The 25828-nt window shown below is 43.9% G+C and overlaps 5 protein-coding genes across 25 annotated transcripts in view; 2 read left to right on the forward strand and 3 right to left on the reverse strand.

Moving 5' to 3' along the window:
- Positions 1 to 12198, reverse strand: part of LOC118512939 (diuretic hormone receptor-like) — a 32191-nt gene extending 19993 nt beyond the window's left edge. For 5 of the 21 annotated variants that reach the window (XM_036058134.1, XM_036058136.1, XM_036058120.1 and 2 more), the window contains exon 1: positions 11992 to 12171. The gene's annotated coding sequence lies outside the window, so the exon portion shown is untranslated. The other 16 variants (XM_036058141.1, XM_036058139.1, XM_036058137.1 and 13 more) reach the window with 12 other exon arrangements.
- Positions 12199 to 15503: 3305 nt separating this feature from the next.
- LOC118511563 (potassium/sodium hyperpolarization-activated cyclic nucleotide-gated channel 2-like) lies at positions 15504 to 19206 on the forward strand. Its single transcript, XM_036054802.1, has 10 exons — positions 15504 to 15809; positions 16007 to 16156; positions 16226 to 16359; positions 16435 to 16601; positions 16688 to 17021; positions 17100 to 17293; positions 17370 to 17519; positions 17591 to 17899; positions 17979 to 18027; positions 18583 to 19206. The coding sequence occupies exons 1-10, from the start codon at positions 15637 to 15639 to the stop codon at positions 18762 to 18764; spliced, it is 1842 nt and encodes a 613-aa protein (XP_035910695.1). The 5' UTR covers positions 15504 to 15636; the 3' UTR covers positions 18765 to 19206.
- Positions 19207 to 20066: 860 nt separating this feature from the next.
- On the reverse strand, positions 20067 to 21467 carry LOC118511565 (thioredoxin-like protein 1). The gene is made up of 3 exons (XM_036054804.1): positions 21021 to 21467; positions 20825 to 20935; positions 20067 to 20752 (listed from the first exon to the last, which is right to left on the reverse strand). Exons 1-3 carry the CDS (start codon positions 21270 to 21272, stop codon positions 20255 to 20257), a joined length of 861 nt encoding a protein of 286 aa, XP_035910697.1. The 5' UTR covers positions 21273 to 21467; the 3' UTR covers positions 20067 to 20254.
- A 78-nt stretch (positions 21468 to 21545) lies between these two features.
- LOC118511566 (non-structural maintenance of chromosomes element 1 homolog) lies at positions 21546 to 22663 on the forward strand. Its single transcript, XM_036054805.1, has 3 exons — positions 21546 to 21789; positions 21846 to 22333; positions 22399 to 22663. Exons 1-3 carry the CDS (start codon positions 21684 to 21686, stop codon positions 22510 to 22512), a joined length of 708 nt encoding a protein of 235 aa, XP_035910698.1. The 5' UTR covers positions 21546 to 21683; the 3' UTR covers positions 22513 to 22663.
- On the reverse strand, positions 22527 to 24477 carry LOC118511564 (bifunctional coenzyme A synthase). Its single transcript, XM_036054803.1, has 2 exons — positions 23612 to 24477; positions 22527 to 23542 (listed from the first exon to the last, which is right to left on the reverse strand). Exons 1-2 carry the CDS (start codon positions 24329 to 24331, stop codon positions 22700 to 22702), a joined length of 1563 nt encoding a protein of 520 aa, XP_035910696.1. The 5' UTR covers positions 24332 to 24477; the 3' UTR covers positions 22527 to 22699.
- Positions 24478 to 25828: the final 1351 nt, after the last annotated feature.

Genomic DNA, 25828 nt, shown 5'->3' on the forward strand with positions numbered 1-25828 from the left:
ATATCTATTTTTCACAACAAATTTTCACAAAATTTACCACAGAGAATTGAGAAAAAATGATGCGTCAGCTATATCGAAATTGGACTTCCCTTGCAAAGCATATTATATCGCCTTTAAAACTAATGTCCGCTTGTTTTCTAAATCAGAGTGAAAATGCTATTCCGCCCTCATCGTTCCCGTTGTCTGCGTTTGTTTTCTTTTTCCAACCTTCAACTTGCGGAACCACATAAAGAAGACGGCAGCATAAAAAATAATGTTTTTGGAACGAATGGGAAACAGCAAAACAAAACTACGATCAGCACAAAACGACAAATGGACCTGAACACGAGTTGATTTCTTCCTCCCTTTTTTGCGAGGAAAAAATCTGAGGACACACTCTACGCACGGGGGGAAAACTTATGACAGATATTTTACTCTGGGGAACAGGGCAGAACAAAAAAAAACCAAGACGAGATGAACCAACCCGATGTTGAAAATTGTTGCTGGCGTTTGCATTGCGGACTCGCTGCGTACCATAAAAATATCTCTAATGAACGTGGACAAACAATAACAACCGAGTGCGGTCCAGCTTCGGGGAGGGAAAAAGCAGGAAGAAGATCGCCCTCCACCGGTCCCGACCGTGTGGGAGGGTTGCAAAAATTATGCTCCACAACATGGAAAGGTGCTCTCCGTAGCTGGCGGGCAGACACAGGTCGGCCGTAATGTTTTGATGGGATGTATTTTTCTGCCATCATTTTCCACAGAATCGGTGGTAGGAAGTATGCTCCGAGTGGGTGAATGTTTGGCCTTGCCGTTCTGAAGGCCACTTGTTCGAGATTGTTTCTATTGTTTTGTGTGTGTGTGTTTTGGTTTCGTGCTCGATGTCCAATTAACGGGGGTAGGAAGCAGGGATCGATGTGGTAAGAGTAGGTCAGGGGAATGATTTTTGTTGTTGTATTGTTTTCCTGTTGACCCTAAGCCTTTTAAAAGGGACACAATAAATCCTTTCCGTCTCCAGAAGGTATCTTGCAGGATATGAAATATTTTAACATTATACATGAAAGAAGGTGTTCAAAAATAATAAATAGAATATACTGAGAAAACACAAAACTTCTAATAAAGCAGACAAAACATAAATTAACGAAAACAAGAGCTAGGAAAGAAGTGAGGAATATGGCTGTAGGGAGTCGATGGGATGGTGCGAGCAATCAGAAGTTCTTAAACTGTTTTTTACACGTGATGATTTGAATTTATCTTAAAATCATTTGGAGTAAGTTATATTTAATACCTTCAATTGTAAATGTTATATTGTTTTAATAGCTTTTTTGGTTCAATTTGAGCTAGATAGTCTGGCTGGCGTATGGGGAAGTGGTCTGGATTGAATTTGATATTTAAAAAATAAGTTATAGCTTATACAAGAGCAATGAATGTCAAATAATGAAATAATGCTAAATATTTTAACTCGAACTTACTTTTCGTTTGTTTTACTCTTGTTTCAACCAAAACGAGTAATACGCAAATTTCCCAAGAAAATTTGAGTGAAACTATGCTTCCAACATAATCTATTCTTTGGTATCTTTCTATGTCTATTCTTCTGGGGGCTCGTAAGCCATCCAGACCAGAAGAGTCCAGACCAAAATCCAGAAGAGTGTTAATAAACTTTAATACAAAAAAACCAAACTGATTCGACAGTCGGCAGATAATCGGCAGACTCTCATGTTTAGGCTGGTCTTATTATATTGTCCATCACTGTTGTCATGCTACGTACTGTTGTTACTGCGGCGAATGGTGTTGTTGTACTTTGTAAAACAAATTTTAAATTTTGTTTTACTAATGTATGGACGTGCCGCTGGTCGAGGCCGTAGTGGCGCCGGTTATCATACAGTAGAATCGGGGAATATGTCTCCCAAGGAGGGCCAGAAATGTCAGGCCAAGACCTCTCAAGATTTTAGTGCCATAAAAGAAGAAGAATATATTCAAAACAGTTAAAATAATCAGTAACTTGAATAAATTTGTCCAATTAACACGCTATTGACTCATAAATAGATTGTTACATTGTTCATCATTAGTAAAGCGCTTTTCAGCTTTAACAAGAACCGTTTATCCTCAACTCTCCGTGTAATCGATGCAAAATGTTTTCTATTTTGAGAAGATCTACATACGAGACATATCTCGGTCTTTTTCCTAAAACAATCAGATGTGTTTTTTTTTTGTTTTGTTGTTTGAAAATGAATATTAATGCTTCCTTCCCAATCGTCTCACAGCCCATTTGCTAACGAGTGTAATAAACACGCCCATCGTATGTTTGCTTCACCGAACCATTTCTTCTGCGCACAAAGCATCTTAAAGAGAGTCTCAGTTCTTATTGACTGGAACAAATGCCGGCCTAAACATTGCGCTTTACAAATGTACCCGCCTTGACAACCTTCCCGATCCGCGACCAACCACCACGATATGTCTCTCGCAGCCTTGTTTGCCTTTCGAGGAAAACATGAATGCATAATTAATATGCTGCCTGGCAAGTAGCAGCGTAGCCCGGTCAATTCTGTACCAGCTCGGTGTCTGCTCGAATAAAAATATGACCGTACGTGGTTTGGTAGAAAATCGAATGCCGAAGAAAAAAACAAGCAAGAAGAAACACAGAAAAGCTGAAGAAAAGTCAACACACGGGAACGGGAAGGGCATGAGCGAGCGGCTCGAGTGGGATGGTGGAAAACAATACACAACCACCGACTCTGTATGTCGTCAGCAAACATCAGCACCATTCCACCACGCGTCTATTTGTCTACACTTTTCTTATCACAACGTTTCTACCTAAAGGCACCAAGCGACAAGCGACGCACCAAGATAGCTTCCTTGGTCTTGAAAGAACGAAGAAGAAAAAAAACAACCCCCAGAAACCTCTTAACCGAAAACCAAAAAAAAAACGGTAAGGAAAGGAGTATAAAAAGACCAGAAGGTCTAATTCTCTTTTTTTTTTGCAACCACCTTATCCCTGAGAAGCTATGTGCAGAAATTGCGACCAATTGTGTCTGGCGGGTACGTACCATACGCAACCAGACTGTGCAGTGGCAAACAGTGCGAACCGAGGTCACGATAAGCCGCCCAGCTAGATCGGGGCGTAAACATTACGGCCCCCGAAAGTATTTGCCAAACCGAGCCAGGTTTAGGACCTTGGTGTCTTGGGACGGAAATAATGCGACGCAGGTAATTAAAACGTTTAACCAAAGATTAGATAATTCTATGGCACGCACGGTGAAGCTGGCTTAAAGGCCCTGCTACGTAATACCGTCCAGAATCTATTGTTGTGTCGACATGCTCGAACACAAGTTTTCCATCGACTGTTGGCTTCAAAGAATCTTCTACGTTCCCTTCGGTGTTCCAAGCTTATTATGGCTTAATTTCTTGATCACTTTTCAACTTCCTTTCCTGCGAGATGTACCGGCATCGGAAAAGTTACATCGTGTAGGAGGGGCCCATTTTTTCTTTCCCTTGTGCTTTCCCTCGAAAGCAACAGGTGGTACAGCACTCAGTGAAACTCATCCATAGCTTCACTTCGTGTTTGCTTAGAACACTCAAGTGAACGAAGACCGTAAAAAATTTGAAGAAGTACAGATACTTTACGCGAATAACAAATAAGGCAGGAAACACTTAGCCGTAGTTGCGGTGTTTTGTTTTGCCTGCTGTTGTAATGCGACAATCAATGTAAAGCGTCGTTTCTTGGATAATTTGATGTGAAAATTGATTTATTACATGGAAAATCGTTAACTTTTCCGTTCGTTGAAAAACAAAAACTCGTCTTGTCGGCTAATTCCAGGTGATGTAACGTATCGCTTTCTTTTTTACACCTTCTTTGCCTACTGTCAGTTGGTAACAGCGGCCATAAGGAACCTAATTATATCGCCGGTTATTATTGCCTTCTTGCCAGCCATTTTGTCTCCATCATGTTAAATCATTCATTCATTTAGCTCGTTGCACCTTCAAGTCTTCATTATGAAATTGTTACCAACCGATGATCGGTCTACTGTGCGGGGAGACAAAATTTAATTATGGTACTACCCGCTCACCAAACCCCAAGTGGCCAAAAGGGATCCCGCCGCTTCACCATCCATCCATCCAATGTTCGGTTAATGGTTCAACAATGTTCATCACTTGCACAAGCGCTTGGGGCCTTTTTGGGCGGGATAAACTGGCGCACGAAACTGGCTGTCACTCGAGGGATTCGAGATTTCAGCGGTGGTCTTGTTGGCTTCATCCCTACCTTGGTGACCTTTCCCTCGTGGTGATGGTTGGTTCACCAGTGTTAAAGGTGAAGTTGACGAGCATATTTGAAGGTTGAAATTAATTGTGTTTTTTAGCTGCGTCAATAAGTGGAAATGTAATGAACACATCGGTAAGGAAGAGATCGATTTCGGTTAATTAAGCTATCCTATTATGGTGGCATTTTCCACGATTCCAAGTATAGACCGTTCCGAGAATATTGGGTTCGGGCGATGAACTTTGAAATTATTTCAAACGATTGTGCCTCACATCGTTTTATTAATATCTTCATCTGTTGATAAAAAAAAATACTTTTGTTCATTGTTCGATTGATTGCTTATAACAATCAAATTCCGCAACCAAACGATTTTAATGGAAATGGAAGGTCTCGTCCCGCTATTTCTAGTTTTCTGTGACTTTATTTTACCCTGAACAAGGTAGTCAGCCCTGCGTACGGGGAAGGCAGTCTGGATGGAATTTGAACCCTGGTTCTGCCGTGTAAAGACACCGGATAACCCCAATTCTAGGCCAATTACTAGGTTTATATAATTTCTCTTACTCTAGAAAGAGCTGATTTTTGAATAAGATTGCTAAACGGGGTTTCCTTTCCTTTTACGGACAAGAAACGAATTTTATCGGACTTTGCAGAAGTCTTTCTCAAGAAATGTTTGAGAAAAATCAGACAGACTGTAAAATGTAAAAATATAGCTTAATATTGTTCTCATTGTCTCTATGGGAAAAAAGCTGCAGACATCCAAAAATTATTTCCAAATGTTTCTTCTATCATTCTTTACAGCTTGGCTGTTTAGTTCTGCTACAAGGACTCTTAAACATAGAGAAGTAAAGATGATCTACTACATGATCTCAAGCCAAGAAGAAAAGAAAAACATTGGTAGATTATGGGTCATACATGAGTCATGAGTGCACCTTATTTAATCCTTTCTTATTATAAGGATCCTTCAAAGACTTGATCAAATTTTTAATCAAATTGTTGATATAGGTGTCAAAGACGAAGATGTTAGTAGCATTCTGCGTGAATTGTTTTTATAGTTGGAGGCGCCCAGTACTTCATCGCTATACTTGAGAAGAAATAAATTATTTTTTCTCTATTTTTTCACAGTAAAAAATGAGACAGTTATTGTATATACTGAGAGAGCTCCATAAGTTTACTTCTTCTACGTTAAAACTGTATTTAGAATATGAAGTCAATTGAGTGGTTTCTTCTAGGCCGTTCCATAGTCGTTTGGGACTCAATCTTATGACGTAATTCACGTATCAAAATCCTACGAGTTATAAAGAACATTAAGTTTGCTATGCTGCCATAAATTGTTCCATTCCAACACGTTTTAAAATTCACTTAAATATGCTATTTCTGATAAAGAGAATGCTAAAACAGAGTCTAGCGACTTTAAAAAGCATGACCAATATCTTAAACTTAATACGCCTGTCTCTCCATCTCTCCACCTATAACCAGAAGAAATCAATACACTCGAAACAGCTAAAGTGTTTGCTAAAGTCGCCTTTAAATTGAAACTAATCCTTGAGTCCACCCTTCAAAGAACTTCGCTCAGAACAGATCGGTAAACATCAACCCCTTTTTTCCTCCTCTTGATTACCCTTCTTGCAACTGCAAAGCGCAGAAACGCGAGAGAAACAAAACAAAAATTGCACTACTTGCCACCCCTGTGAACGCATTCGTGGCACGATGCTTCTTCTCGCCAACGATGCACCGGCGTAAAGTCCATCGACTTTGAGCATCTATCAACAGGCGCTGTAAATGTGCCCGCGGTGCATTAAACGTCGGGCGGGCGGTTAAAGACAAGATTGAGCACACCGACTGCTGCTCGCCAAGGCCAATCGAGTACGGCCATGTTGTTTACGAGTAAACGGCTCGTCGTCGGTCGGTGCAATAATTGCAACATGTCGGAACCGTCGTACCGTGCAACGGGTGGGTTTGTTTGGGACGTGATCGAGATGCATCACCGGTGGCTCGGTTGGTGTGCGAGTATGCACATTTGTTTACGTGTTGTTTCGATTTCGATCGATTTCCCGAAAAGTGATCCCACCGGAGTGTGTCGCGATGGGGAACTTGTTTGAGCAAATGATGAGTGGCACTAGGAAATCGAAGTGGCAATCGTTTTTCCCCCTCAATCTCTCACTCGATCCAACTATAGGAGCAGTGGATGCTGTCGGTTCGGTGGAGTGTTTATTTGCAGTATAAATTTATTACAAATGTCCAGCGTCCGTCTGACAGCTCGCACGGTCGTCGTACACGTCGTGGCAATTAGTCGGAGTCGGTGCTGCATTTTGATTGAAACGCTCCATCAGTCATAATCGTGTCCTGCGACAGCGACGAACGCAACCAATCAAAACGGTTCGTTCGGAATGCAGTCGAACGCTTTGTTCAATCAAACTTTAACGTTACGTTAAACAAATTTGATATCGTTAAAAATGCTGCACTACATTCCAGCCCACTTCAAACCTTAATGGAGAGCATTAAATTTACAACGTCCGTGTCGACCTCGACAATGTAACGGCCCGTTCAAGTGACGCAGCTCGACTGACGTGGGAAAGATTGCAATATGTGGGGTTGCGTTAAATTCCTACGCAAACTCATAAATTGCAAACCCATAAAATTATTGTCAGCGAGGCAGACATCCACATGTATGATTCATTAGAAAATAAAAATTAAAAGCTTTCGTTAAGCGCTGGCTAGCCTTGTTATAATTTCACATGGGGCATTTTATTACTGGCGATTACACCGACATATTGTTGGCCGGTTACGATAATTAGTTCAATGTTCAAAAGGCTTTTCATATCGCTCCAAAGTCATAGTTAAACCCTGCAGGAGGTCTCAACATTGATATCAATTTATGTCTGGTGCGTATGGTGGTTTTATTGAATAACTTTCTAAAAAATCCTTAGTAAATTACAAGTTGTTTAATAAAAAAGTGTGGTAATACACAAGAGCATTTTCTTCCACAAACTTTTAAAAATAGATAAAATCTAAAAGATTTTTTCTGGCAACATTTTCGACTCAATTTCAATGTCATAATAACATACTTTTTTGGGTACATTGTGTAAACATTGGCTTGAAATTTAATATTAATCCTGAAGTCAAAATAGTGAGAAAAAAAATTGTGCTAATATTTTTTGTAATGACATTTAAATTTAATTAAAACTTAATGCTATGGAAGACTTGAATCAATCTTAATGACCGAAATATGTATTATTTTTTAGAGTTTTTTTATATTCAATGCGAGATAAATTCAGAATGCAGCTTTTCCATAACACAAAACGACACATAACGTTAAACTAAGGTGAGTTTATGGTTTAAACCTGAGATGTGCTCTTTTTCTATTTTCTATTAAATTGTGCTAGGATTTGGAAAAAATGTGTTCATTTAGCAAAAAATCGAAGGTAGAACTAATAAAAGATTGATAAATCTACTGCAATTCTTTTGAAGGAAATTGTAAAAGATATTGGGCTTGAGCTACATTTAAAACAACTTCAAGAACAAATTAAACTCTGTTGATTACTCGTGACCGAAAGGAGAAGATGTAACCAAGGTTCAATTTCAACCAAAAAACGAACGCCTTTAAATACATTTTCAGACCCGAAACAAACATCAGGAATCTTATTAAGAAGTAATTTATCATCTTATTCACTACAACGCGCTCTTGTTTGCATGTACTTTTCTATTAATAAACAAAGCCCATAAATTATGCCTATATTTAGCTGCGGGAGGGAACGAAAAGTTTTCCACCCAAGTTGATTGACCCTAAACAAACAAACCGAACGGACACACCCATTCGGCGACATTCTTCCTCCATCACTGTTACGATATTCGGTATCAAGTAGAAAGCGATAATTGGCCTTCGTAACGTCACAGCAGCAAGGTCAATATTTACCATGTTGGGGTGTAAAGAAGCAGAACCATCCTGATAAAATAAAGCTAGTTCTAGTGGAATTATCTTTCTTTATAAAGAAAAGTTTCTTAAAGATTTTCATGGCAGAAAGTTTTATAAGCAAAGTTTTTATGCCGAACTTTACATGAGATATTTTCAAAAACGACTCTGCATATCACAACTTCTTCACATGTCAAACGCGCTAGTTTCAGTAGACTACTCCTGAACACCTGAAATAGATTTAGCTATCCCCGTTTCTTGACGGAACTTGAAGTACATCCATAAACGGAAAGGAAATTATTCCTGTCAGTTGGAAGAAAATGGGGATAGTCACCATCCTCCCATTGCCTCTATCACACGACAGGACACTTCATTGGGTACAGAAGTTTACTTCACAAACTCTTACCTTAACCAATGAAAAGTTTTCTTGCACTTTCTACCCTTTTAACCCCGATCCAGTAACATCGACATGAAAAATGGAACGTCAGGAAGCATCTCTCGAGATGCAGAGCACTGCTGGTTCGTTGACTAATTCCGGTGACATAATTTAGTGCCCTACCATCGAAGCCATCCACTCGATTAGGTACGCGCCGTTTGTTCTTGTGCAGTGTATCGAGCAGCATCATCTCGCTAAACTAAGCGTGAAAATCGATAGTGAGCATGAGCATACACCTATAACGATGCTTGCTGCTCGTCCCGTGTGAAAAGGGATCTCTGCAAAAAGTTATATCTCCAAGGAAGGACTCGAGGAAAAACTCACATTGAACACCGGTTTCTTTGCCGAGTAGTAAGCGTGTCGCGGTGCTCCAATAAACAGTCCATCGTCTCCATAAACGTTTCATAAAATTTCGTCTCCAGTGTGCGTCATTTGTCTGGGTTGACTTTTCATCGACTATTCCTGACTTGCTGTGACTTTTCACCTTCCACCCAACGGACTCTCTCTCTCTCTCTCTCCCTTTGCTATCTGATAGCGCCGGGGAAAAAACGATGATAAATGAGCTTCGCGTGGCGTTTAACTTATGCCACCCCTTTGCCCTTACATCGCCCGCCCCATCCTTTCTGCCAATACACGGTGGGAAAATTGTTTCCATCATTTTACCCCCGGGAAGATTCCATCACGACAAGATGGGCGGAAGGAAAAAAAATAAAATCCCACCGGGGAGAATACCCGTTCCGGGGGGAAATGGGTCACCCACACGGACGATTATATGCCGCCCGTGACATTTACGAGACGTTTTGATTAATTTGCGAAATTAGGAAGCCTTTTATCGCCCGACAGACAATCAAAAAAAGGCATGACGCGAAATGATGAATGAATCATGTGAAGTGTGTGATGTACGCCCCGTCACACGATCAATTTACGGTTCCGGTCGGCCATATTATGTTTATATTTACTTTTATGTGCGAAAAAAGTCGTTCAGCAAAAGCCGAAGAATATTATCCCTCAATAAACTACAACCACAAGTGGTAGAGGGATGTTCTCGGTTTATTTGGGGGGTGTTTTTTATTAGCTTAATTGACTCAACTCGAGCAGAAGGTGTTCGTATGCCTTTCTACACCCGCTAAATAAGTAATACCGGGCGGGAAGCATCTTTGCGAACAACCGATACCAAACACCGGGTTTGTTGATAGCTTTATCACATTTGCCCCCGGTCCGATGCGAGAGCAAACAAGCACACAAACACATTTACAAACGCGCGACAAGATGCACGTGAGCTGACTTGTGTGTCGAAAATCCAATCAAAATATCGCTACCTCGCAACGCCCGTTCGCCATACTTAGATCACTATCGCACGGTGCGCTGATGCTGACATAAACACACTGGGGTACGAAGGGTGATCCGTTTTGTCAGCCAGTACAGCAGCAGAAACAACATGCACCGATGCTGCGTGCACCGATATGCGGGAAAACATCGAGCAACAGGAACAAAACAGCAACGGATGTTTGGAGAACGTGTTTAAGCGCATGTTAGAAGCGTGTGGAACGACGTTCTACACCCAACGGTGTCGTCAAATTTCCGCTTGTTTTGTTGATATTAATCGTTTTCGATAGATTTTTTTGGGTAGTGGATTGTGCGAGAGAGTGAGAGAGGACATTTTGTTTTTGGTTCGTCATCTGGTTTATTTACAGGGTATCCCGAGGCTGTTTGACGATTTTCTCAGGTGCACTTCTACTTTTTTTCTTTTGTTTTAAAAGTGTTTTATGGTTCCTCCATTATTTTTGATATTGTAATATCTTTTAAACACCTAGAAATGGGGCCAGGCCGCCCTTCATGAATAAAACAGTATCTTTTAAAGACCTGTTTTCTGTTTAGATATTTTTTTGTTCAAATATGCTTCGACTAAAACCATTTGAATTATTTATCTAAAATACTTATTTTAAGTTATAGTTCAAGCGGAAAAAAAACAAATGTTTCAAAAAATATTAAGGTAAACCCAAATAGGACAAGACCGTGCTAGTAGCGTCCCTAATAATAAAAATATAAAAATATATAAACTCAAAACTATTGGCGAAATTTTACTCAAGAACCTATTCAAATTTTTAATATAAATATAAATATATGAGGAAGCGTCAAACACTCAGAAGATGAAATATATAGAATTAAAAAAAAACTTTGGACAAAACCTAATATAGACTGTTGAACAAAAGGACAAGACCATCTTTTTTTTAGAATCGCAGCATTGAGATCATGATGTCGAGTTTCAACGAGTATCATTTTGCTATTTTCATAAAAATATGCCCAAAGGATATTGTACAATAAAATAGAAACTATTAAAAAAAAAACCATTTAAAATTAAAAAAAATATATAGTTTTAGGAGTCATCTCCTTCTATTTTGCAGCTGTAACACAGTCCAGCATTGTTATTTAAAAATATATTTTTCTTGGATAATGTTGATGATGTTTTTACGAGATTTCGGTATGAATATATATCTGGTGGAAGAATCTAAAGCATTTGTTAGAAAATCTAATATCGTCAAAAATCCACCTGAATGCCCTGTAACGCTGGACAAGGATTGTAGCTCTGAATAGTTTTGCAAAATACCTTCGCAAATGTTTGCTATACGTTCCATACCAGGAATTGATCCGCTCCGCTAAGCAAACAAATCCATCGTACCATTCCAGTTTAATAGTTAGTTGTTCCATAATTGTTTTTAGGCCCCCTTGTTCAAACACGGCCACGTTTCAGTGGCGTTCAGCTGGGAATGGCACAGTTTGGCCTTTGGTGAATGTTGTTGTTATTCTGCTCCAACTGTCTTTCACCGGCGGCCCACCACACAACACACACAATCTTTCAGTAATCAACACCGACGACAGCACTACATATCAACACATCAGCCTCACGGTTCAGTTGATAGTTTGCTCGTACACAACCGACTTCTTCCATCGGCATGATTCAGCGAGCAGGGTGCACTGTTTGATTCCCCCCCCCCCCCCGCTTTTTTTTTGTTTAAAATCTTATCTAAACTTCCCCTAGATGAGGATGCTACTAGCTCGATGCACTAACGGGAGAAGCTCGCCATCGAACTATTTCTTGCTTGCTGAATTACACACGCTCCACGGTTGCATGCTGAAACTATCCCCGTACGCAGCCACTTGGCTCGCGCGTACGCAGCCGCACACAAAGTAAACAAACCGAAATCAACCTCTTCCGCCACTACGATCGTTACACAACGTGTGCTGCTGATCAGCTGGCGGTTCGCCCACGCCAAATTAGCGTCAAAGTGAGGATCACACACTGACACGCTCGCTTTCCTAGGCACGGTCACACGCGCTCGCGTAACATTTGATTCGATTTTGTACACGTCACAAGCAATGTATCTTAAAAGTGAGATCCGCTCGTACAGTACGATCAAGATCAGGGACGCTGTGGGTAGTACGAACGACTTTCGTAGCACACGCGTGCCACAGTACACTACGCAACTGTCACTGACGGTACACGGTCGGAAGCCTGCAAGTGCCCGTTCGCCCGAGGGCTGATAACAACACTCTCAGCGCACTGCTCTCGACTGCACTGCCAGCCAGTGTGCGCTCGCCGAATGTCAAACCGCCCGGATGGATGCCTCTCAAGGCTAATCATCATCTTCGCTTTGCGCACCGAACCCGAACCCAGAAGCTGTGGACACGAGAACGGAGAGCTAGATGGTAGATAAGAGCAATAGATGGGAAGGATGTAGGAAGGGAGGGGTGGGGGAGGAAGAGGAGCGCGGGAAACCATGTCCCGGGGAAGGTATGAATTACTATCATAATGTTTCATCTATCTTCCAAACGATGCGGTCGGTACGGTGGTGGCAATGATTCCCTGCCACTGATAACAATCCCGGGAGTGGGAGTTGGTTTCGGTGGCCTTTCGAGCATGGCCAAGATCAACATTTAACATCCTCCACCCACACACACACACACACACTGAAATGGATTCAATCATTGACCATTTTCTCGACGACCGACCGGGGGTGGGTTTTGATAAATTTCGAATCTATTGCTCGCATCAAAACCGTTAACGACAATGGCGCCTTGTGCGCCAGATCCTGCCCGATGATTATGATCTTACCGGCATCATGACGGTTACTGCTAGTACCGTAGGAGTACCAATTCACCCACAGCACAGCAAAAATAGGCAGGCAGGCAGCGAGAAGCAGTGGTTCTGCAATAAAAAGAACGAGAGGGAATCTAGACAAATTATTTTCAATTTGAGTTTAACGTACCCGTTGTAAAGTGAGTAATGGAGGGATGTTGACATTTCAAAATCGCTTTAAAATTGAACTGGAGATCCTTTTTACTTTTATAAAATGGCAAAAGTCAAATTTTTGCATGGCTGCGCTATCTGTTTTCCTTTATAAGTATTTTTTCCCGGAAGAAGTATTAATCCGGAGCAATACGGTAAGGCTATTCTATTAGGAATAAAAATAATAATAAACCTATAATCTGGTGATCTGGTTTGGTGCTAACAATCCAAAAATTGGTATAATTAATGCAAGGGAATGAATAAATTTAGGCCAAGTCCTATTTAGATTGAAGGACCTAAAAAATAAGATATAGATGTGTGAAAACAATTAAAATATGATGTTTGATAGAATTAAACTTATCCAAAAATCGTCTTCATCTTTTTATATAAGTCTCGAATTCTTAGTTTATTTAGGCAAAAAAAATCTCTTTAACAGCTCATAATAAAAAATATCTAGTAGGTTCCACCAGAAAATTATACTCTTTTTTATTTAAATAGAACAGCCTGAAGTATTAACATTCAACACTGTTATACAACATTAACAAACAAGTTCTTATTATCAAATAATAGTAATAATAAATGATTAATAAATAGGCATAATTTGGATGCAAAATGAAGAAACTCTGGCGTGCCTCAGTATCTCATCATCATCGAGACTACGATACTGAAACTAAACCTGTATGAAGGCCTGCCGGTAGATTGCATGGGATAATAAAACATAAGTTTATTTTTAAAGCCTCCACCTGCTCCCCCCCCCCCCCCCGCATCCTGCACCACCCGATATCTGCACCCCAAACTCATGAACTGCACACAAACCAACGCAGAAGCCTCGCACTCGCCTCGCTTCGTAAGCTTGGCTTTATGGTTCAACCACTTCAGAGGCTTCACAGGCATCCAAAGCGTGGGTAATGTGGTTCGCCCAACGGGATGACTTTTTGAGCGCCAGGTATCGACCCCACACTATCGCCCTGGTGCCACTGGAAAATGCTTAAAGAGCATTCACTTTACCGGGCGAACGGAAATGAGACTCGGTTGATTCGGTCGGTTTTCACACAATAAATGGCAAACGGGCCCTTTTTGCTTTCTGACTCTACCATCCGAAAAGTAGATCGGATCGGACCAGGAACCGATTCGGGAGGAAAAAGAAGGAAGAAGGACGGTGTTAATAGCATCGCAGCCAGGTTGGATGATGTGGCCGGAACAGCAAAGTTACCAGAGACCATTTTCGGTAAATTGTTTTTGCACAGCTAATAGATTGATGATGCGTTGGGGCTGAGTGAACGTACCATGGTGAACCGAGTCGTGCAGACAATGATCCGTGAATGTGTTTTGGCAACTGTTGAACTCCCCTTGGGCAGGAATAGGTCAGATGTGTTTTGTTGTGCTGCTTAAAAATACAATCCTATCTGAACAATAATTTTGGAGAACACTGTGCATGAATTATTAGCATTACGAATGCTTTTATTTTTCACCTTCAAAAAGATGGTCGATGCAATATGCTCAAAATATTCCACAAAAATGGAACATGTAAAGATCCACAACATTCCATCATCAGCATACGTACCCAATCTTACTCCATCTGCTTTTATCTCGCAACCCTTATAAATATTGGAAAATGCTTAGCTAAAGGGAAAATCAAAGCATCAGGCCTGATTTCAACACATCTTTCCCCGTTATGAGGCGTCTTAACGAGTTCGACGCCTTTCCGAATTCAACACCCACCCACCGCTAGCCGATGCGCTCGCAGGTTGGGTCGGGAGTTTCTTTCGCGCGAGTTTCATTAAAATTTCACCACGCTGCCGTAAGGTGATGCGTACCGTGATGTATCCTTGGGCATCCCATCCACCGTTACCGATCCGACCGAGCAGCAGGAAATTTGCTGCTTTAAAAGTGAGCTCACCCCCATCCCCTTGTTTCAGCTTTGTTCATTTCCTGCCTCGTTTGGCGCATCCTGGGCACACCAACTGCCGAAGGTGCAGAAACCGAAAGGGATCAAAGGGATCGTTAATATGCTTGCAAAAATTGACTAATGAAAATCACAACCCCAGAGGCTAATTAACCTCTCGGCTTCCCCCGTAGGTATTTTGGCACCGCGCAACAAGGGCGATGGTGCAGCGTACGGGAGTGTTTTCTTCGGTGTGGTTTTGTACTGTACTGCTGCTAGCGCCATCGTAGAATCGTCCGAGAGTACCCGAAGGAATCAGGTGACGGTGTAAAAGAGTATCCGAGCATACCCTTCCGAGAAACGGCGATTCCTATCTGGTCGGCTATCTTCGGCGGAAGATTTGAAGCCTAATTGAATTAGGATAAAAGGGGGGAGGAAAGTTCGCGATGCTTCGTGGGTCTCAAATCTGAAGATGGTGTTAATGATACAGGCGTAATCGCGGTCTCGCGGCTCCTATTGAGAAGGGTGGTTTGGAAATCGGCCCAACTTTGCTTCAATCAATCAATCGATTTAACAGCGAAATTGCTAGAGTACTCTTCCATACATTCGACTAGGACAACACGTGGAGGACTTTATCCTAAATTAATTACCCACAAGCTAAAGGTAGCTTTTTACCAAACACCCTTTAATTTTTTAAAACTCCCCGACTGACGTTTGTGCTTACAGTAGGCTTTGAAAACCGATTTTACTCTACGCTCAACTTTCCAGCCCACCTTGGATATTAGTCAGGAAGGGCCAGCCAAGATTGGGGCCTACTTTTAATAGATTCCGCAGCATCGGTTGGGTTTGAAGAATTTTTGGAAGAATCGTTGAATTAGCAATGAGCAAAAGCCGGGGCACGAACGCCGGTCCGACCCACGCCCCGGAACACCCAAAGGAAATGATGACCGGTCGTGGAAAAGGTAATCGGAATTTTCCATCGCACAACTGCACCGTGAACCATGATGTGGACCTGCTGAAGCTGCTAATATCGGCCGACTCCATCCCACACAGGTAAGCTGGTAATGAAAGTGGGTTAGATAGAGGGAGAGAGAGAGAGAGAGAGAGCGTAACTTTGGTTGGATAATAGAACGAACGATTTTTCCTCGCCTGGTATGCTAAAACGGGCGGAAACGTTACGATAAAGGATTTTCTACGGGTGTAATAACAGTGGCATAATTTTTTGCTACCGTTGATTCTTTTCTCCCTAGAATCGGCCGTTGGTGGCGTCGGATGTGTCTGATCGATCATCACAGCCCGGTAACGAGATTCGTTTTTCGCAGCGATACGGCGATAAAGCGCGAAATGTCACGCCAGCTCACGTACTACCCGGGCACGATACATCCGCTGAGCTACTTCCGGTGAGTGTGTGTGTACCCTGCCAAATGGTGGCTAATTAGATATGACACCCTGTGTGCCTCTCGTTGCAGGTTCGTCTGGGAATGTCTGATGATAGTGACGTTCGCGACCGCCTTTCTGCTGATCCCATACGATGTAACGTTCCTGTTCCGGATAGGCGATTACTATCCCTTTACCGTCTTTCACATGGTGCTGTTGGGCACGGGTAGGTTCCGCCCATTTTGCGCTGCTCCCAGATGTGTCCCTGTTTGCTCAATCTAGTATGCGTATCGTTTGACAGATTTCATCTGCCTACTTGATGTGGTGATTGCGATGTACAGCGGGACATACCTACGGCGAACTCAGCAGGTGGATCTTGACCTGAGGGGCGTCCGGAAGCGATATCTGCGCATGTGGTTCTGGATCGACGTCATCAGTTCGGCACCGGATCCACTGATAACGCGACTCGTACGGTTGACTTAAATCATATCTATAACCTAGTTCGTAAAGCACACATACGATAACTGTGGCTTTTTCTTTGGTGCTTTTCGCAGGTACCTCCCACCACGCTCGACAACTCACTGTTTTACTGTCTGCACCGAATGGACTATCATCCTGGTTGTCTGTGGGATCTGTGGAGTTTGCTGTCGGTGATAAAAATCTTTCGCTTTCGGACACTGCTCCGGTACATTCGGAGTCTCTGCGAGAGGTTCGGATTGCGTCGGAATGTTATTAAGTTCATCGCCATCCTTTCCACGGTACTGACCGTGTTCCATTGGAGCACGTGTCTGATGTTTATGGTGCTGCGACTCTCGCAAGGTACCGATCCGGCACTGGTGGACGAGCGTTCCTGGTCACAGAAGATACCGTTTTGGAATCAAACTTCTTGTAAGGGAATTGTTGCTGTTTTGTGTGAATATTTATGCACTCAACTCTTACTACTGCTTCCTATTTTCCGCTTTCCAGTCGTGCGCTACTTGGAATGTAGTTACCGGACTCTGTACACCGTAACGCACATCACCCATGACTTTAACGAATCCATGACCTACGACGACATGTTGATGTCCCTTATCTACACCATCAGTGGCTACATACTGAAGATTTACCTATTGGCCGAGTTGCTTATTTTTATACGCATTCTGTTCTCCAGCACAAGCAAGGTAGTAAAGCAGTGAAGCGTACCTCTCATGTTTACGCTGTGCTAATTATGTTTTGATTTCTCCAATTGCCCACCAGTACCACGAATATCGGCACGAGCTGAGCAACTACATGCGCCACGAACAATTGCCAGCCGCACTGCAGAAGCAAGTGCTGGACTTCTATGACTTTCGCCATCCCAAGATTTACAGCCGCTGGTCACTGATACGGTCGGTCCTTGGGGAACAGGTGAGCTTGCATCGGGGCGTTGTCAACAGAGTATGGTCCAACCGCTTGTTTACGTTGAACTTCCTCCGCAGCTTTTCGGAGAACTCCGGATGGAAATTCTTGGACCACTGATTCGTGGCTGTCCCCTGCTTCGTGCCACCTTTACCGATCAACAGCTGACGGCCCTGGCGCTCGGGATGGACTTTCAGCTGTACATGAAGAACGATATTATTGCCCGATGGGATGGTACACCCGGTGCGAGCGTTGAACGGAACTGGAACATGGTGTTCATTGTCACGGGAACGGTCGCCATCTTTACCAGCGGCTGGAAGGAAGTGTTGCATCTGGAGAATGGGGAACATTTTGGTGAATTCCAGCTGCTCTTTGATGCGGACACGGTGGTAAGTTTTGGGATTGGAATTCGGAATTGGTAGTGATGGATACACGCTGGGTTGCTGTTATGTTATTTATCTCTTGCAGAAATTTCCCAACTTGGTCGCAGTGGAAAATACCGAGCTGTACACTCTGTGTAAGTATTGGTTTCTGGGGTGGTTCTGAGGGGAGGGGGAGGGGGTGGAAAGTTCCACCACTGTAAATTCCATGCACTCTGATGCATGTCCCACGATTAGTTCCCGTGAAAAACGATATTAACCAGCGTGAGTGACAACAAGCCGAGCGGCGATTCTTTTACCCCGCATTTCCGTCAGCAAAACCATGCACCTGATTGCATTTTCCTTTTGCTTTTATTAACCTTTTTGCTGTTTATTACCTTTTGCTTTTTGAGTTTATTAACCTTTTGCCAGATGCATCCGGGGCATGCATCAACCGCTGCAAGACATGCTCTTCCTTAACTCCGTTCCTTTCGTTTCGCATCCGCTTGCCGAACGAATTTCCTGTTTCGTGGTGGTGATGGCAAAATCCAATTCTACGCCACACGCGCCACGCTCACGCAGCATTACCACCTGGGAAATAAAACATGCTCCCACAGTCGCCTAAGGCCGACTCGAAATGGCAATTGCAATTGAAATACTTTTCGTGTCATTTCACGCTCACGCCCCGGTATGCTGCTTCCGCGCCAACACAGCCCGAGACTGGCTGGAACGATTTCTGCAACCGTACCCAACGCTGCGCCGGAATCTAATCGACCTGGCAACGGAACAGCTACACGAGATGGAACGGATGCAGCGTGGCACTGCGCTGGAAAGGCTAGAAAATGTCGAGACGGTACGAATGCAGCGTAGCCGATCACGTGAGACCGAGGTGTAGTGTGAGCGCATGGAGCGGTGGAAAGTTTTCCTACCCAGATAAATAAAAATCCTTGCCTTCGAGGTGCTTTCGGCCAGAGAGGACAATCAATCATTTCCGGAACCCGGAACCGAGGTCGAGGTTTTTATACAATTTTGCCTCCCGCTAACATTATTTATCCATTTGAATCGGTTCGACGCGGCATTGTGCCTTCCATATTGTTTTTTTTTTTTGCAGTCCCTGCTTGCCTACCTTTTCCGATTTATTAATATTAAGTGGCAATCCTGCTTGGTGGCCGCTTGTGCTCGTCAGCTGAAGCAGAAAAGCCTTTTAACGGGCGCGCGCGAATCGTGCACGAATTTAATTAAACATTTTACTTTGAACGGGCGCGCGCGTATGATGCCAAGTCCCAAGGTCCCCCACCCCCGGGAGACCAATAAATCAGTTAGCCAGGTTAAGATGATGCTTTTGCTCACCGTGTTGAAAGAGAATCGTTCTTCGAAAGGCATGTGGAAATGCGGATGGAAACAGTCGCGGGGAAATGATGATGGTGATTATTAATTGAAAGCATGGCGTTTGTTGGTACCGGTTCGATTTCGTTTGCTTGTGCGCACCGGAAAGGCTTCTAAGCGTGTACGAAATGAAATTATGTGTTTTTGGCCTATGAAATGGTGTGAAGTGTACAATGGATTGAATTAAACCCGAACGATATGTGCAAATAAGGAAATCGGAAGAGCTTTGAATAGACACGTGTGTAGGGAATGGGATTTTGTACAGTCCGATCTTGAATGTTAAGTTTAATTTAAGAGTTTTTTATTTAAATTATTTTTATCCTTGCCATTATAATTGTGGAATTTCTATTCAAAGTAAAATGTTTTTTCTCAAACAAAACTCTGGAATTGTTGGAGGGTAACACATGAGATAAGCCGGACAATTTCGCTCCATTCATAAATGATTGACAATAGGGGACGCTTTTATCTCCATGCTTGGCATTGTTTCACCGTGAAGCATCTTTAATGGAAATTTTTGCTCTCAGTTCGTCGGGATAATGAATTTTCCTGGTTCTGACAGGATCAAGATAACCGAAATGTAAAGTAATTTGACCGGTGCCAGAAAATTGCTTGGAATATTAAGCAAGGCGCTTGATACTCCTGTGAGCGACTATTTAGTCGAACGCTGCGACTGAATTCTTCTTCTTTGGTACCACAACCTCGAACGGTTCACCATTTCTGAATACACATGACTCAACTTTTTGCCGTAGTGGGAGAGTCAGTCCTGCGTACGGGGAGACTGAAATACAATTATTTATGAAAAGAGTAGTAATTGTTAGTTATTAGCTTTTTTTTTATTAAATCATACTTCCGATTAATGAGAAAAAGAATCGCAAAACAGGGTCCGGCGTCTTTGCATGCCGACGATCGATACCATCATAACACTCGTGTACTTGTCGGGCAGGATTTGTCGCGGATCACCGAAACCGATCACACTCACTCCGCGGTTTGCTCCTTTGCTCAGTGACTTTCACCCTTCTTGCCGGCCACACGCTGAAAATCGTCCATCTTCGTCGTCGCTATCGGCTGCCCGATGAAGGCCAGATGGTCAATGATTGTCGTCTCGCCACCGGACTGATTATCCTTCACGAACAGCTGAATGTTCTGCACGTTCTGGAACTTGACAAACCGCAGCTTGATCGGGTTGCCCGTTTCCAGATCCTTCGGATCGACCTCCAGATCCTGCACCGAAACGTACGAGTCGGCCATATCGAAGTCGAGCGTACGGGGTTGGTTAATGAACAGCTTAATGTTCTTCGGGCCGTGCGTCGGTGGTGCTTTAATTTTCAGCGAGTGCAGTTTCACCACCTGGTTGAAGGTAATCGATACGATGAGCTGCTCGTCACAGTCGGACGCTAGGTGGCCACCGGTCGCGGTCAGCGCATTCGTCCACGGATGGTCGTCCGCTTCGTTTAAGCACTCGCACTGGTTCTTCTGGATGAAGGTGTTTAGGTCAAGCTGGAGAGTATGAATATAATAGTGTTATTAAGTGTGTCATCCTTTGTATCATGTTCAAAACAATGCACCTACCATTCCCTGACCATAGTCCTCTCCGGATTCATCTGCACTGGCCGCATAATGTTTCTGTATCTTTGCCTCTAGCCCATTGATATCTGCTCCCTGTAGTCGGTCAATTTTGGTCTGCAATGAGGAAAACATTTGCGTGCGTTAATATTATTGTTCTGAATGATGTTTCCGCACGCATTGCGGAAGCTCGACGCCTTACCCTGGCACGGTAGAAGATGAAAGTTGGCATCGCGGATACACCCTGGGTCGCCGCCGTATCGGCACATTTGTCTACGTCCACCTTAAGGAACACGGCTTTCGGGTACTTGCCCGGCAGCTGCTCAAACAGCGGGGCAATATTGCGGCACGGACCGCACCAGGTCGCTGTGAAATCGACCACCACAAGCTTACCACCAGCGGCCGACAGTTCGGCCTGGAAGTGTCCCTCGTCGTTAATGGCCTTTACCGCCATGCTGTGTGCAAATGCAAACCGGTCCCCACCTAATCACTCGAAAACAAATCGCAGTGGAGTAGCGATTTCCACCCAGTTACGAACGCCCAAGTGCCGAAACAAAACCCCGGTAGGAACTTGCTTTTTACCGCAACAAAGCGCGACGACGATGACGATGATTTTTTGATATTTTGCTTGCCCTTTGCTTTGACAGCTTTCGTGCGGTGCACACGTACGGCGAATTGACAGCTGCTGTTGACGTTTGCGATGCTGTCAGTTGGCTGGCAGTTGATTTGTTGTTATTTGCAGTTTCAAAAGAGCGGCAAAATAGACGAGAGGCAGTGTTATTGGAAACAGTGCGTGTAAAAAGTATGTAAAATAGTTGATTATTTCGTGCAGCTTTGTGGTATTTTGATAGTGAAACCTTCGAAAATGGCATACACTAACGTTCATCGGGCATTTCTGCAAGCATGCTCGAACCACGGCACGGTCAGCAAGCAACACGCACTGGACATGCTGACGAGCATCTGCACTCGATGTAAGTACCGAACGTCCCCGTAAGCTGAATATTTCTGACAAATCTTTGCATTCTAGACGGGGACCGCGACACCATCCCGAGCGAAGACGATGTCGTTGATGTGGTGGCGAAAATAAACGAAAAAATCTATCCATTCGACCAAAAGATAGCGTACACACACTTCGAACCGCTGGACTGCGACTTTTACGTGTTTGTCAACCTGCAAGAATCGCCGATCGATCTGCAGCAAAATGTGTACACCCCGCTGGAACTCCACTACTTTCGGGTGCTGTTGCGTGAGCTTACACTGAGCGAAGACCATACGCTAAGCATGATCGCGTGTCTCAACCTTACTGCTGACACGACGGGAGAGACGGTGAAACCGTTACCGAAGACCCGGGCTGAGCAATTGCTTAACGAGTGGGAAGAATTGGGTTACTTTGTGGTGCTGGAAGAAAAGTTTCACTTTGGACCGAAATCGGTGGTGGAGTTTGAGAAGTATCTCAGCAAAAACTATGTGGATGTGATGACCCGCTGCTGTCTGTGCAATGTAACAATATTCTATGTAAGTTTAGAGTTTTGTTATACAAAGTATCACACACAAATAATCGTTTCGTCCGTTCATTGCAGGGTGTCCGCTGTGCTTCCTGCCCACAGATTCTGCACAAGGACTGTTTGAAGAAGTATCTCCGGCGGCTTACGACCTGTCCATCGTGCAGTAAACTGTGGAGCGTTCCATTATAGTAAACTTCGATTGAATTTGGTTTATTTCGTCCTAATCTTTAATTCCCAACAAAAAGTTTTTACAAAAGCCTATTCCCGCCATACTATAAAATGTAACATAACAAAAGGTACCAACGTGTTCTGTCGATATTAAAAAAAAATAACACCGTTATATTCGTTCGTTCGCATGAGCATGGCGACTGCCCATTCATAGCTTCAGCTTCAAATCCCGTTGAATGATGGCCCACGCCTTTTCCGCCTGCTGCTGGGAGTACTCGTAACTCCACAGCGTACAGAAAACAATATCCGAGTTTTGTACCATCTCCTGATTGGACGTCGGTTGCGCATCTACACGCCGTATCGCATCCTGTTCATCGAGCTGATTCCGTTCCATCAACCTTCGAATGGCTTCCTCCCGTGGCACGATACAAGACCACAGCTCGTGGCAATTATTCTGCCATCCGGCACGAAGCATCACCGCCGCCTCCATCACGATCACCTCCTTCCCGTGCTCCTCGTACAGCGTACGGATAATCTCATTCGCACGCTTCGCAATCGCCGTCCACATAATCCCATTCAGCTGCTCCAGTTTGCTCTGATCGGCAAACACAATAGCGCCCAGCGCTTTTCGATTGATTGTACCGTCCGGATTTAGGATTTCGCGTCCGAATGTGGTCACCACCTGATGGTAGCATTCCTCTTCCGGTTCGTACAGCTGATGCGCGAGCTTATCACAGTCAATGATGCCTGCACCAAAGTCCCGAAAGCGTTCGAGCATTTTGCTTTTACCAGAAGCAATTCCACCGATCAAACCGATAATGTAAGGTTTTGCCGGGATGTGGGCTGGAGCGGGCTTCCGGGGTCGTAACCGTGTTCCGAGCAAATCCATCCGCTGGTTGCTGGAACTGATTTTATCCTCCTTGTCCTCGATGGTGCTTTCGTCGTCGAGCAGTTCGATGGTGTGCACTTCCAGCTGGTTCAACCCATTCTGGGCGCGCAGTTCGTTCACTTTGGCACCACCACGAGCCGTCTCGGTACTGACCACAATTAGCTATAGGAAGAGACGAGTTGTTACTTCTGTTCGTATCTTTTTCTTGCAGCTGGAAATGTTATGACTTACGTCCATGTTTGGATCGGTGGCGGTGGGCCCGAAAGGATCAAGTATGGGAACGACTTCATACCGTAGGAATGGATCAACGTCTTCCAGGAACTCCCGCACATGCTCTATCCGTTGTGCGGCGGGCATTATGAGTTCGTGCAGCTTTTTGCTCTTGATCATAGCACCGTCCGTAACGCCGACCACGACACGTTCCGTGGCAAGCAGTACCGCTTGCGTAAGTAGCACCTTATGGCCGGCGTGAATCCGATCGAACGTGCCACCGAGCACCACATTTCGATAGGACTTTAACGTGCTATCCAGTCCAGCTGGTAGCGAAGGCTGCTCCACACCGACCGTATCTAGCTCCACCACCTTCACCCCCGGATACCGTTCGGTGAGACATTTTTCACCACCGGAACTGGAACTTAACGCATAGTCATAGAACAGACAGTCGACCGTTGAGGGTCGTTTTCGGTTGACGAACGAGTCGAAGCTTGCACCGTTTGGCCGCAGCGATCCGGTCACGATGCGCAAATCCACCTCGGATCCCAGCCAAGTGACGGACGATTGGTATACGCTGGCCACGAATCGACCCAACGCCAGCGGACAACTTACGTTTGCGGCTACTTGCGGATGAAACTGTAGGTACAGCGTGTTCAATGCGTAGGGCCGTGTGGCGGAAAGGGTTTTGGCAATGTTGGCCAGATGGACTGCCGTCAGCAAACCGGTTCTGGACGGCATTTTAACCCGCACGCTCGTTGGGCCGTTTTTGTGTGCTGTGAAGCAAACCTGTGCTTTATCAAATTTTCACCGAGATAAGGATAATTTGCCAAAATATTGCCGTGAATTTGCTACTTTGTTGTGGCAGGTAGCACTGACAGATGGAGTACTTGAGCGTGAAGGTTTCATAGGTTTCAAGGTTTGGTCGCGTGGAGGACGCTGTGAAGTGAATTCAAATTGGCCGTTAACTAAGGAGACCTTTTGTGTACCAGAACACGTTTACCTTTTTGTTTAAGGGTAGCAAAGTTATGAAAACTGCATCTGAAGCTCATGATATTAAACTCTACGAATTTTTTGGAGTATTTTATTAGGATAATGATGTAAAATATCCAAAATATTTTTTTTCTTTTTCTCAAAGTAATCATGTCGGCTTTGACGAACCGTAACATAAATAAAAACTCAAGTTTAGGCAGCAGATACATAGCCATAAAATTTTGAGAGTTCATTTAATGTGTGATCTTTTCACTTTTTAAAAGTATGAAAGAGCCACGATAATGACGTACGCTTTGAGCTGTGCCATCTGGCAACGAATTAGACATGCCAGGCTCCGGTGGTCTGGTCATGTCATGAGATTGGCACCGGACGGCTTATACCAAAAAGCCCTTTAGGACGTCCATATAAACAGAGAAGAAGTGGTTGGCACAAATTGATATGAAGTCATGGCGTTGAAGACGATGGCGCTAGACCGTGTGTGGTATCGAGGGTTGTTTAAGCGGACTACGAAGTGGAGTGAGAGATATTCGTGAAATATACTCCTAGAATCGAGGAAATAAGCAATCAAACTCTTTTTAGCTACCCGTTCGGTAGCCAGTTACTTGAAATGGACCGGCAAAGGTAAATAAATCATAATGTCTCTGGGCATATGTACCTCTCCAGTGAATGTTCGAAGATAATCGACGGCACATTCAGAAAGTTAGATGGATCTACAATTTACCATCAGGAGCGACATTTTCTTAAAGAATGGCACAATGTCCTATGTGCCATAATCAACCCAATATTAGACTGATCGTCCGTACTTACTCTCCCAATCGACGGTTCCAAACCAACCAACCAACCAACCATCATCGTCGCACCATTACCAATTGAAAGGGCGTTCTCATCAGCTGTATCCCTCGGGGCGGTTTGACCATTCCATCCCGTCCCACGGAATGCACGATGACGAATGCAAAATGCGCGAGAAAGCGTATTCTTCAACGCCCTCACCACCAACATAGAAGGCGACCGCACCAAACCGTTGGCTGCAAAAAATATTACGGTCCGCTCACCGGGCCCGGTTATGTCATCACGATAGCAATCTTTCGCACACTGTGATTGCTTTACCTTCTGAATTTCCCTTTCAATTTGATCTTCTGCCTCGATCCCGGGGTTTGATCTTTGCTCTACTCCGTCGCCGACTGGCGTCTCGTTGTAGTCGCTTCTCATGTTTCCAAGCACTAATCAAACGATCGCAAAACGTTG

This window comes from Anopheles stephensi, chromosome 3 (assembly GCF_013141755.1).
Source record: "Anopheles stephensi strain Indian chromosome 3, UCI_ANSTEP_V1.0, whole genome shotgun sequence".
Classification (NCBI taxonomy): Eukaryota; Metazoa; Arthropoda; class Insecta; order Diptera; family Culicidae; genus Anopheles; species Anopheles stephensi.